This window comes from Brassica napus, chromosome C3 (genome assembly GCF_020379485.1).
Source record: "Brassica napus cultivar Da-Ae chromosome C3, Da-Ae, whole genome shotgun sequence".
Taxonomy (NCBI): domain Eukaryota; kingdom Viridiplantae; phylum Streptophyta; class Magnoliopsida; order Brassicales; family Brassicaceae; genus Brassica; species Brassica napus.
Genome location: NC_063446.1, coordinates 1,260,223 through 1,273,402, shown reverse-complemented (window position 1 = coordinate 1,273,402; position 13,180 = coordinate 1,260,223). Strand labels below are relative to the sequence as shown.

The 13,180-nt window shown below is 30.8% G+C and overlaps 3 protein-coding genes across 3 annotated transcripts; 1 reads left to right on the top strand and 2 right to left on the bottom strand.

Annotated features, from left to right (window-relative positions):
* Positions 1 to 4,120: 4,120 nt before the first annotated feature.
* On the bottom strand, positions 4,121 to 5,642 carry LOC106383160 (cytosolic sulfotransferase 1-like). The gene is made up of 2 exons (XM_013823297.3): positions 5,610 to 5,642; positions 4,121 to 5,482 (listed from the first exon to the last, which is right to left on the bottom strand). The coding sequence occupies exons 1-2, from the start codon at positions 5,640 to 5,642 to the stop codon at positions 4,490 to 4,492; spliced, it is 1,026 nt and encodes a 341-aa protein (XP_013678751.1). The 3' UTR covers positions 4,121 to 4,489.
* A 1,607-nt stretch (positions 5,643 to 7,249) lies between these two features.
* On the bottom strand, positions 7,250 to 9,381 carry LOC106382958 (dnaJ homolog subfamily C member 2-like). The gene is made up of 2 exons (XM_013823058.3): positions 9,202 to 9,381; positions 7,250 to 8,910 (listed from the first exon to the last, which is right to left on the bottom strand). The coding sequence occupies exon 2, from the start codon at positions 8,864 to 8,866 to the stop codon at positions 7,418 to 7,420; it is 1,449 nt and encodes a 482-aa protein (XP_013678512.1). The 5' UTR covers positions 8,867 to 8,910; positions 9,202 to 9,381; the 3' UTR covers positions 7,250 to 7,417.
* Positions 9,382 to 10,170: 789 nt separating this feature from the next.
* On the top strand, positions 10,171 to 12,644 carry LOC106382959 (dnaJ homolog subfamily C member 2-like). The gene is made up of 2 exons (XM_013823060.2): positions 10,171 to 10,367; positions 10,986 to 12,644. Exon 2 carries the CDS (start codon positions 11,054 to 11,056, stop codon positions 12,470 to 12,472), a length of 1,419 nt encoding a protein of 472 aa, XP_013678514.2. The 5' UTR covers positions 10,171 to 10,367; positions 10,986 to 11,053; the 3' UTR covers positions 12,473 to 12,644.
* Positions 12,645 to 13,180: the final 536 nt, after the last annotated feature.

The window sequence follows — 13,180 nt, the reverse complement described above, 5'->3', positions numbered from 1 at the left end:
TTTTCTATTTTTTATATTATATATTTATTTATTATTTAATTTTTCTTATATTGTAGAGCAATTCTTTATAATAATCACTTTTAAATTTTTGTCACAAAATAGTCATCAATAAGGAAAATGACCAAAATAACCCATTTTATTTTGAAATTTTAATATTTATTTTTTATTTTTCATAATTTGAAATCATATCTTCAAAAATCCACCCCGTAACTCTAAACCCTAACTCTAGATTATTTAACCTTATGGCATAGATGTATGTTTACTCTTTAATAAATATTTAATTCAGATAAATGTTTAATTTAGTTTTTCTATTTTTTATATTGTATATTTACTTACTGTTTATCTTTTCTTATTTTGTATATTTGTTTATTCTAAATTTCTTGCTTTTATATCAATGAAAATATTACGATATAAATTTAATATAAATTTTATTTCTTATATACTATATTTACTTATTATTTTTTTTTCTTATATTTTATATTTACTTATTATAATATGTAACATTTCTATATGATTAATAATACTAACAATAATATTAAAATATTACATTATATTACATTATAAATTTATTATAATATTAGAATAAAAATAAAATATCATAATAATATTACTTATTATTTATTTTTATACTAATATTTTTATGTCTTATCGTCTATATTTACTAATTATTTATTTTACTATACATTTTTCAGATAGATGTTTAATTTAGTTTATTCAGTTCTGATATTGTATATTTACTTATTGTGTATTTTTCTTTATACTGTATATTTACTTATTCTAATATCACGGTAGAAGTTTAATATAATATTTGTATTTCTTATATTGTATATTTACTTATTATTTATTTTACAATACATTTTTTCAGAGATATGTTTAATTTAGTCTTTTCATTTCTTAATTGTATTTTACCTATTTTTATTTTTTTCTTACACTGTATATTTACTTATTCTAATTTTCTTGCTTTTATATCAAATGATAATATTACGATAGATGTTTAATGTGATAAAAAAATATTATCTTATATTTTATGCTTATTGTTCTTATATTGTATATTTACTTACAAAAATATTTGAAAATAATAAAATGTTAAACTATACATTTTGCAGATAGACATTTAATACTTATCTAATTGTTTTGTTTTAAATCAAATTATAATATTCCGATAGATGTTTAATGTAATATTTCTATTTCTTATATTATATATTTACTTATTAATTATATTATTATATATTTTCTGATAGAGATTTAATGTATTTTTTGTATTTTTTATATTGTATATTTATTTATAATTTATTTTTCTTACATTTTATATTTACTTATTCTAATATTATAATTGATGTTTAATGTAATATTTTTATAATGTAAAATTACTTTTATTTATTTAACTATACATTATATGTTTAATTTAGTTTTTCCATTTTTTATATTGTGTATATACTTATTATTTAACTTTTCTCATTTTTATATCTATTTATTCTAAATTTATTATTTTTATATCAATGATAATATTACGATATATATTTAATGTGATAATTTTTATTTCTTATATACTATATTTACTTATTATTTATTTTTATTATATTTTATATTTACTTATTCTAATAATACGATAATGTTTAGTATAATATTTCTATTTTTTATATTTTGTATTTAGTTATTATTTTATAGATGTTATATTTAGTTTTTTCAATTCTTAATTGTATATTTACTTATTCTAATTTTCTTCTTTTTATATCAAATAACAATATTATGATAAATGTTTAATGTAATATTATATTTCTTATATTGTATATTTATTTATTATTTATTATTTATTATATTGTATATTTACATATTATTGTTTAATGTAATGTTTCTATTTCTTATATTGTATATTTACTTATTATCAATTTTTTCTTATATTGCATATTTAATTATTTATTAATTTTTTATTTTTTAATAACGATGCCACGTGTCATCTTTCGGAAAAAAATATTTTTTCGCTGATGTAGATGCTTTATGGAGCCTTAAAAAGTCTATTTTATTAGTATAAATAGATTATATTACTTTATAAATCTATTATAATATTAGAATAAAAATAAAATATCATAATAATATTACATATTATTTATTTTTATACTAATATTTTTATGTCTTATAGTATATATTTAATAATTATTTATTTTACTATACATTTTTCAGATAGATGTTTAATTTAGTTTTTCCAGTTCTCATATTGTATATTTACTTATTGTGCATTTTTCTTTATATTGTATATTTACTTATTCTAATATTATAAAATATAAAAACAAAATTGTAAGTAAATATACAATATAAAAATACAAAAAATACATTAAACCTTTATCTGAAAATATATAATAATATAAATAATAAGTAAATATATAATATTATAAAATAAAAAACTACATTAAACGTCTATCTGAAAATGTATAGCTTAACATTTTATTATTTTCAAATATTTTGTAAGTAAATATACAATATAAGAAAAATAAGCATACAATATAAGATCATATTTTTATACTAATATTTTATGTCTTATAGTCTATATTTACTAATTATTTATTTTACTATACATTTTTCAGATAGATATTTAATTTAGTTTTTTCAGTTCTCATATTGTATATTTACTTATTGTGCATTTTTCTTTATATTGTATATTTACTTATTCTAATATTACGGTAGATGTTTAATATTATATTTGTATTTTTTATATTGTATATTTACTTATTATTTATTTTACTATACATTTTTTCCAGAGATATGTTTAATTTAGTATTTTCATTTTTTAATTGTATTTTAATCTTTTTTTCCTTATACTGTATATTTACTTATTCTAATTTTCTTGCTTTTATATCAAATGATAATATTATGATAGATGTTTAATGTGATAAAAAATATGATCTTATATTGTATGCTTATTTTTCTTATATTGTATATTTACTTACAAAAAAATTTGATAATAATAAAATGTTAAACTATACATTTTCAAATAGACGTTTAATGTAGTTTTTTTTATTTTTTATATTGTGTATTTACTTATCTAATTGTTTTGTCTTATATCAAGTTATAATATTACGATAGATGTTTAATGTAATATTTCTATTTCTTATATTATATATTTACTTATTATTTATATTATTATATATATTTTTAGATAGAGGTTTAATGTATTTTTTATATTTTTTATATTGTATATTTACTTATAATATATTTATATTTTATATTTAATTATTCTAATATTATAATTGATGTTTAATGTAATATTTTTTATAATGTAAATTCACTTTTATTTATTTAACTATACATTTTTCAGATATATGTTTAATTTAGTTTTTCCATTTTTTATATTGTGTATTTACTTACTGTTTATCTTTTCTTATTTTTATATTTATTTATTCTAAATTTCTTGGTTTTATATCAATGATAATATTACGATATATACTTAATGTAATATTTTTTTATTTCTTATATATTATATTTAATTATTATTTATTTTTCTTATATTTTATATTTACTTATTCTAATAATACGATGATGTTGAGTATAATATTTCTATTTCTTATATTTTGTATTTAGTTATTATTTTATAAATGTTTAATTTAGTTTTTTCATTTCTCAATTGTATATTTACTTATTCTATTTTTTTTTATATCAAATCATAATATTATGATAGATGTTTAATGTAATATCTCTGTTTATTATATTGTATATTTACTTATTATTTATTTTTCCTTATATTGTATATTTACTTATTATTGTTTAATGCAATGTTTCTATTTCTTATATTGTTTATTTACTTATTATATATATTTTTATATTGCAAATTTACTTATTATTTATTTTCTATTTATTTCTCAATTGTATATTTACTTATTCTAATTTTTTTTGTTTTTATATCAAATGATAATATTATGATAGATGTTTAATGTAATATCTCTATTTATTATATTGTATATTTACTTATTATTTATTTTTTCTTATATTGTATATTTAATTATTATTGTTTAATGCAATATTTCTATTTCTTATATTGTTTATTTACTTATTATATATATTTTTTATATTGCAAATTTACTTATTATTTATTTTCTATTTTTTAAATAATAAATGTCACATGTCATACTTTGGGAGAATTTTTTCCGCTGATATGGACGCTCTATGGAGCCTCAAGAGTTCCCTTTTATTAGTATAGATTGCAAATTTACTTATTATTTTGTTTTCTATTTTTTAAATAATAATGCCACGTGTCATCTTTCGGGAGAATTTTTTTCTGTTGTTGTGGACGCTCCATGAAGCCTCGAAAACTCCCTTTTATTAGTATAGATTTTTAGATTTTTATGCAACTTTAGCATTAAAGTTGTTATTGGAACAATACAAATTCTGGTTTGTGTGAATGAATAATGTTGGTCATCAGACCAAAGTTACAATGTGAAAGATCTTATTTACGATAATAATAGAAACACAACAACAACAAAGGATAGCAATACTCTTAGAAACTCAAACCTGAACCTTTGAGTTTCTCCTCAATGATCATGTCGATTCTCCTCTCCATCTCCGGAGTGAGATGATTTTTCCAGTCACAGACTTCTCCTTTTCGGAAATAGAACTTGTAATCCACGCCGTTGACGTTTTTTCCGGACTTGTTGATCTCCAAGTCGCTAAGGCTACGCAGGGAGCAGAGCTCTAAGACCTTGTCCACAGATCCGCTCTCTAATTCTTCCTCGGTGAAAGGACAACCTAAGAACTCCGCAAGTCTCTTGAGCTGAGCATAAGGCTCTTCTTTCATTTCCTCGTACTTCATGAACAGGACACGACTCGGATCTTCCAAGCTGCCTCTCCAGTAGCTGAGGACTTGGTCCCAAAAGGGACCGTAGAAGGTGACTCCACTGCACAACGACTCGAACAACGACTCGAGAATGCTTCTACTCGCTTCAACTCTCTGATACTTGCAAACGAAATACCACATAGATATCAACGCGTCCTTTGCGTTCCTGCACATGAACACAATCTTGCAAGGAGAACCATTGAGGCCCTCTTTCAAGGTGTGCAAAGGCATGTGAGTCGCAAACAGCCTCGGGGATGATGAGTACTTGGTTAGGTCCGGTGTTGAGCTTTTGAGATACAGATTGTTCTCCAAGAATGGTACTAAGGCATGAGGATTATCTGACAGCAATGGATGATCATCATGATGTTTAGATCTCTCCAAGAGTGCGACCGTGAGTGCCTTGAGCCAAGTTGTGCCGGACTTTGGGGAAGAAGCTAGGATTACATCGGTGTCCTGTGGTTGAAAATTGTTATGGAAATTGATGACTCCTTGGAGAGTGTTGTAGTAATACCAACATCCTTGGTACTTGCACAGATTCCCTTGAAAATCTTTGTCTGTAGGAAGTGAAGAGATCAGTTTCTTTGTTTCTTCACTTACCTTGTCTGTTTTAGAAATGTGTGTTTGCTTCGAAATGCAAACACAGCTATTGTTGATTTTCTGTTACGATAAATTGACGAATAAGCAAATTAAATATGTTTTGGATTATTGTCATGTGCAACAACTAATCAAGCAATTAGAAAATTGCAAATTATTTAATTCCTCATGGGCAGGGCCGGCTGATGACCTGGGGCCAGCAGTGCACCCACCCAGGGCCCATTGCTAGAAGGGGTCCATAATTTTTTTTTTATTGTAGTAGTGCAATTCTATTTTTTGTAAACTATACATATAATATAATGTTTTACAAAAACGAAATTAATAAATACAAAATTTATAAATCTAACTTTATGGAAACAAAATCTTATTTATGTTAATTTGATTAAACTTTTAGGCATGAGTGTATTACATCAAGACGTCTTCAGTGACAATACAATTTTAATACTCTCAAAATCGTTGATTCTTAAGGATTCTTACATTGTTGATTAGTTTATGTAAGTGATCTTTAATATTTTTTTTTACTATTCTGTTTTTTGTTTAGAGATCACTGATTTTTTTTTGGTAGAACAAAATATTTTTTTCGTTTCTAAAACGTCCGAGGATTTTTTTTTTTGTTTTCTTGTTTCAGGTATCCATTTCACTTTCACTTTCAGCTTCATCAATTCATTTTTTGGTTCTTAAATCCAGGCGTACTTCTCTTTTTACTTAAATTTTAGAAATTAACTTGACTTTGAAGTATAGCGGACTAAAGATATTATATTTTGAAGGTTTTTGTAGGAACAAATGATTTCATTCTCAAGAAAAAAGAAGCTATAAAAAGAGCAAGACTGTTTTACTTTTCTGGTTGTGCTTACATTTTCAAACGAAAACGATTTTATTTTACCCTGTAACTACAATTTTAAAATTTTAATTTCATCGGTTAAGGGTCACTTTTTTTAATTTTGCCCCAGGGTCCGTAAAAGGTTTGAGCCGGCCCTCTGCTCATGGGAAGATGGAATGCGAATTAATTTTTTGTTTTGAAGTATAGAGGTTATTTTTGTAAGCTTTATATTTTGGATTCTTATTTGTTGTAACGTCTAACGACAACTACTAACAACTAATCATTCAATTAAAATATGCAAATTATTTAATCCATCATGGGAAGTAGGAATCCGATTAATATCTACTCTATTAAAATAGTCACAAAAAAATCTACAAGATCTTGGAATAGTTCATTAACAAATTAAATTATACATATAATATATATATATATATATATCTAAATTAGCTGTCTCACAACTAATCAGGCAATTAAAAAGTTTGCAAATTAGAACAAAAATAGATAAAATAAGAATAATTCGTTTGTTGTCAAAACACTCAATGTAAGTAGTAGCATCAGATCATGACAGTATATGAAAAATATGAAACGTAGTAATATTTTTGTATTTAATTTATGTTAAATTGTGATCACGTAATAGATAAAAATATGATAGAAGATATCTTCTCATTTTATAAATGATAAATGAATATATTAATGTATAACAATATTTCAAAACTAATTATAAAACTAGTGAAAATATTTACATATAATTTTTGAAGATCTTGTTGAAATTTTTTTGAACAGATTTTTTCGAAATTTTTCATATATATATATATATTCTATTAAAATAGAAATCACGACCTTATTTCATGTGTGATTTTTAAGTTGGATCACGTCTTTAAAATATCAAAAAATATTATGATTAAAGTAGTTCAAAAATTCTATATATTATTAGTCTTATTAAAATATCTTTAATAAAATTTCTCAAGGATGGTCACGTTTTGGTTCTTAGGTGAAGACACAAAATTGAATAAAATTAGAACAAACATAGATAAATAAGAATAATTCGTTTGTTGTTAAAACACTCAATGTAAGGAGTAGCAGCAGATCATTGATATGATGTATATGAAAAATATGAAACGTAGCAGCAAAAATTGAGTCTGTAGGCTCTTCTCTTCCCTCTGTCAAAACCAAAATCCTCAGACCATTGCAGCAGCTCGAGGGCTCTGAGTAGCAGTATCTACCATTGAATATCCATTGGCTTCTACATGACCATTCTGCTTAGCTTCAACCACTTCTTCTTCTTCACTCTCAGTTTCATCATTGTTCCCATTCTTGAGCACCTTTGCCAACTTCAGCCCTTCCTTGTTCTCCATCTTGTCGCACAGCTTCCTCAGCTGCTCGGTGTTTAGCGACATGCACAGATCCTCCACGTATGCAACAGAGATGCCAAGCAGACGCTGCGACAGAACAGGCGCGGAGAGAGTCCTGAGCCGACTTCGTTCCTTGGAACGAAGCTTCTTCTCCTTCTCCTTGTTTTTCTTTTGCTGCTGAGCAGCCTCTGCAGCGAGTTTAGCTTCCTCTTCTTTCCTCCTCTTCTCTTCCTCGATCGCCGCCGCAGCTTCTTCCTCCAGCTTCTTCTTGGCCATAACTTTTTCATCTTTCTTTGCCTGCTTCTTCGCCTTCTCCTCCTCCTTCCTCTTCACTATCCTCGGGTCCTTCTTATAAGCATTGTCGACAAGCGTCCTTATCCGAGCATACTCTTCCTTTCTTGCCTTCTGAGTCTTCCTCGCGTTCTCTCTCTCCATCCACCTCTTCTCCTCGCGCGACTCCGCTTCCTCGAGGTCGTGCTCCTCCTCCTCGGGAAACTCTCTCCAGCTCTTGAAAGCGTACCAGAAGTTGTAGTAGCTGTCAACCTCTTTCACCGGCGTGTTCTCATCTCCCAGATCAGGAACACGAGTGTTAACAGACCACCTCGCGTTCCTCTTAAACGCTGGACCAAACACCTTGAAGAAGTCTTTGGGAGCACACTCGCTTGGGACTTCGTCATCAAACTCATCGGTAGAGTCGAATATTCTCCTCTTAGTTTTATCCATGAGAACCTCATACGCTTCTTGGATCAGCTTGAAGTGAGACTCAATCGCCTCCTTCTTAGCTTCCTTCGCTTCTTCACTCTCCTCAGTAAGCAGAAGAGCAGCAGCAAGCTTATCAGGATGATGCTTCAGAGCAGCGTCGCGGTAGCTTTTCCTGATCTGATCCTCTGTCGCAAGATACCTTAAACTGGCCAAACCAAGCAACGCGTAGTGATCATGCTGTTCCTTGACTTCCTTCCCAGACTTATTCTTCTTCTTCTTCCCCTTATTGCTGCTGCTGCTGTTCTTGTACGTTTCATAAGAAGGAATATCTTCCACATCGTTGTTTGCTACTTTCTTAGGAGAATCAGAGGTATCTTCTTTATCCTCTACGACTTTCTTTGTACAGCCACGAAGCTTGAGAGCAGCGGAATGAAAGGCATGACCAGCAGGTTCACGGTTGAAAGCCTTAACAGGAAGAGAATTGGAAGAAACATACAAAGGTTTCCCCTCTGAAAGCTCGTTGGAATAAGTAAGCAGCTTAATAACAACAGAGTTACTCCTTAAACTCTGCATGATGATACACTGTGTAGGATCCTCCAAAAATCAAACCTTTGTCCCTGTCGCAAGTCAACAAGCAATTAACTTATACATCTATACAAATATATAAACTTCCTACTTTAAGATTCACTTAACCGACGATGGGTCACTCACAGAGGCAATCAAAAACACAAATTTGAAGAGAAACAGTTCCTAAACCCAATCAAAGTTCCTAATCCTCTAGATAAACAATACACAAATGAAAAACCCTAAGTTCCATCTCTTCAGTAAAGATATATGTTTAAACGAACTTAAAGAAACCCTAATCGATCCATCTGGTGACTCAGAAAGAAAAGGAAGCAGCTTCTTACCAAAAACTTGAGCTCGCCGTCGCAGTTAATCCTCCGAAGTTATCGCTCGCGAAGACGAGAGGAGTTCAAATTTTTCAGGAGGAAACGGCGGCGGAAGCTCAATGAAGAGAGGGAAAGAGAGAGAGAGAGAGAGAGAGAGAGAGAGAGAGCGTTTACTTTGGTAAGTCTACTAAACCTTGTTTGGTTACATCTTTTTGGTATTTATATGCTTCACTCTCAACACTAACCCTTATTCGTTTTAAGCCCGATATACTTGTGGGCCTAGACCCATTAAAACAGGCATTGGCCCATTATGAAACACTCGAGCGAGTCATACAAGTGTATACATAGTCTGTACATTGAAACACTCGAGGTCTTGTGTGGCAGTCATGTTACCTTCATAGTGAAACCGGAAGTCAATAATAATCTATTTGAAGTATAGAGATAGCGCTGGACTTCAGTTCCGGTTCGGGTTTGGAGGTTTTAGTTCGGTTATTTTGATTTTCGGTTGGATTTGGGTAACAAAGTTGGGAACTCAGTTATATCCAAGATAATTTTGGATCCTATTTCTTTTGGATTCTGGTTTTCCGGTTAAATTTGGGTTAAAAGTAAAAAAACAATTCTGATATTTTGGATTACCCATTACCAAACCGAAAACCGAAGTTTTTTATAAATATGTTGAGTTGAATATTTCCCACCGAACTAACTGAAATTTCGGTTCTGGTTCGATTAAAAATCCCAACCCTTGTAAACTGTATATGTTTTGGATTCTTGTAACGTGCAAGAAAATAATCAGGCAATTAGAAAAATTGCAAATTATTTAATTTCTCATGGGTTTGAGAAATCTGATTAATATCTCATGAGCCACCTCTATATGTAGTTCTTATTTTAATGGGCCAAAGCCCATAACAATATCGGGTTTAAAAACAAATAAGGGTTTTAGGTCCAAACCCTCAGTGTTGTGAGTATTATTAACATATAAATAACGAGAAAAATGTAACCCAACAAGGTTTAGGAGACGACTTGCCACTTTTTTAAGCAAACTTTCTCTCTGTAGCTTCTCCTCTTTCCCTCTCTACATTGAGCTTCCGCCGCCGTTTCCTCCTGAAAAAAAAAATTGAACTTTCTCTGGTCCTCGCCAGCGATAACTTGGGAGGATAAACTGCGACGGCTAGCTCAAGCTTTTGGTAAGAAAAAAGCTGTTTCCTTTTCCTTCTTTTCGAGTCATGTCTTAAATCAGATGGATCGATTAGGGTTTCTTAGTCACTTGCTGGGATTTTTCATGTGTTTATTGTTTTATGTAGAAGATTAGGAGCTTTAACTAAGGTTTAGGAACTGTTTCTCTTCAAATTTGTGTTTTTGATTGCTTGGTTCTGTTTTAACACTTAGCTGCTCTGTTTTACAGGAATCTAGGGTTTCTTAGTTTCGCTTAAACATATCTTACACTGTATACTTGCTTAAAGAGCTTTACTTGCTTAAAGAGTTTTTTTTTTCATGTGTTTATTATTTATGTAGAAGATGATGACTGTAACTAGGGTTTGGGAACTGTTTCTCTTCAATTGGTGACTCTGTGTGTTTTGATTGCTTGGTTCTGTTTTATATCTCTCTATCTGTTACAAGAGAGTTCAGTTGAGAGCATGTCTGAATTTAAAAAAAAAAAGTTTCTATCTTTATTGATGTATGAGTTACTTTGGTGTCTGTCTATTATCTTGAATCTCTTTAGCTTTTTGTGTGCTCTACAAGTTTATGTTTGTATTGCTGGCTGAGAAGTTTGCGACTGTTTTTTTTTTTAATATTTGTAACAGGAATAAACGTTGGTGCTCACTTTTTGGATTCTGGTTGATTTTTGGAGGATCCTACAAAGTGTATCATCATGCAGAGTTTGACAAGTAACTCTGTTGTTATTAAGCTACTTACTTATTCAGATGAGCTTGTGGAGGGGAAGCCGTTGTATGTTTCTTCCAATTCTCTTCCTGTGAAGGCACTAAACCGTGAACCTGCTGGTCATTCCTTTCATTCCGCTGCTCTCAAGCTTCGTGGCTGTACAAAGAAAGTCGTAGAGGATAAAGAAGATACCTCTGATTCTCCTAAGAAAGTAGCAAACAACGATGTGGAAGATATTCCTTCTTATGAAACGTACAAGAACAGCAGCAGCAATAAGGGGAAGAAGAAGAAGAATAAGTCTGGGAAGGAAGTCAAGGAACAGCATGATCACTACGCGTTGCTTGGTTTGGCCAGTTTAAGGTATCTTGCGACAGAGGATCAGATCAGGAAAAGCTACCGCGACGCTGCTCTTAAGCATCATCCTGATAAGCTTGCTGCTGCTCTCCTTCTTACTGAGGAGAGTGAGGAAGCTAAGGAAGCTAAGAAGGAGGCGATTGAGTCTCACTTCAAGCTGATCCAAGAAGCGTATGAGGTTCTGATGGACAAAACCAAAAGGAGAATATTCGACTCTACTGATGAGTTTGATGACGAGGTCCCGAGCGAGTGTGCTCCCAAGGACTTCTTTAAGGTGTTTGGTCCTGCGTTCAAGAGGAACGCGAGGTGGTCTGTTAACACTCGTGTTCCTGATCTGGGAGATGAGAACACGCCGGTCAAAGAGGTTGACAGCTACTACAACTTCTGGTACGCTTTCAAGAGCTGGAGAGAGTTTCCCGAGGAGGAGGAGCACGATCTCGAGGAGGCAGAGTCGCGCGAGGAGAAGAGGTGGATGGAGAGAGAGAACGCGAGGAAGACTCAGAAGGCTAGGAAGGAGGAGTACGCTCGGATAAGGACGCTTGTAGACAACGCTTATAAGAAGGACCCGAGGATAGTGAAGAGGAAGGAGGAGGAGAAGGCGAAGAAGCAGGCAAAGAAAGATGAAAAAGTGATGGCCAAGAAGAAGCTGGAGGAAGAAGCTGCGGCGGCGATCGAGGAAGAGAAGAGGAGGAAAGAAGAGGAAGCTAAACTCGCTGCAGAGGCTGCTCAGCAGCAAAAGAAAAACAAGGAGAAGGAGAAGAAGCTTCGGTCCAAGGAACGAAGTCGGCTCAGGACTCTCTCCGCACCAGTTCTGTCCCAGCGTCTGCTTGGCATCTCTGTTGCATACGTGGAGGATCTGTGCATGTCGCTAAACACCGAGCAGCTGAGGAAGCTGTGCGACAAGATGGAGAACAAGGAAGGGATGAAGCTGGCAAAGGTGCTCAAGAATGATGAAACTGAGAGTGAAGAAGAAGTGGTTGAAGCTAAGCAGAATGGTCATGTAGAAGCTAATGGATTTGCTACTCAGAGCCCTCGAGCTGCTGCAATGGTCTGAGAATTTTGGTTTTTGACAGAGAGAAGCGAAGAGCATAGACTCTAAATTTTTGCTACGATTAATATTTTTCATATACATCATTCATCATCATGCTACTATCCTCTCCCTCCTTACATAGAGTGTTTTGACAACTGGACCTATTCTTATTTATCTATTTTGTTTCTTGGTCTAATTTGATGTTATGGTCGAGTTTCTTTTTTTCTGTGATTTGGTGTAGCAGATTAACCAAACAGAACTAATCAGAAGTGATTGAAACAGATAAATTAAACGAGACAATTTGGTTTGATATTTCATTAGAACAATTGTATCTGGTATGTACATCAACCATTCCTTATAGCATTTGCTTCCCCTCTATTTCCCCAGTAACTTCCATGCCATATTGCCATGTATTATATATTAGCATAGAACATCAACATTTGCAATTAACACATGCTTGCCTGATGCGTATATATAATCATAAAAGTATATACATCATGAATGCACTAATAATACATTCCATGTAATGTCTTCGCTTACTGAATCCAGCTTGTTGCGTAAATACCGAAAATTTGTTCTTAACAAAACCAAACAAAGTCATATTCATGTTTTGGTGTTTCCTCAAAACATTCTTCAAAAAAAAAAATTAATCTGACGTTTATAAAAACTTGTATTATTTTGCTTTGTAATTAAGTCACTTATCAGTTTGGATACTTTGTACTCCAATACTAT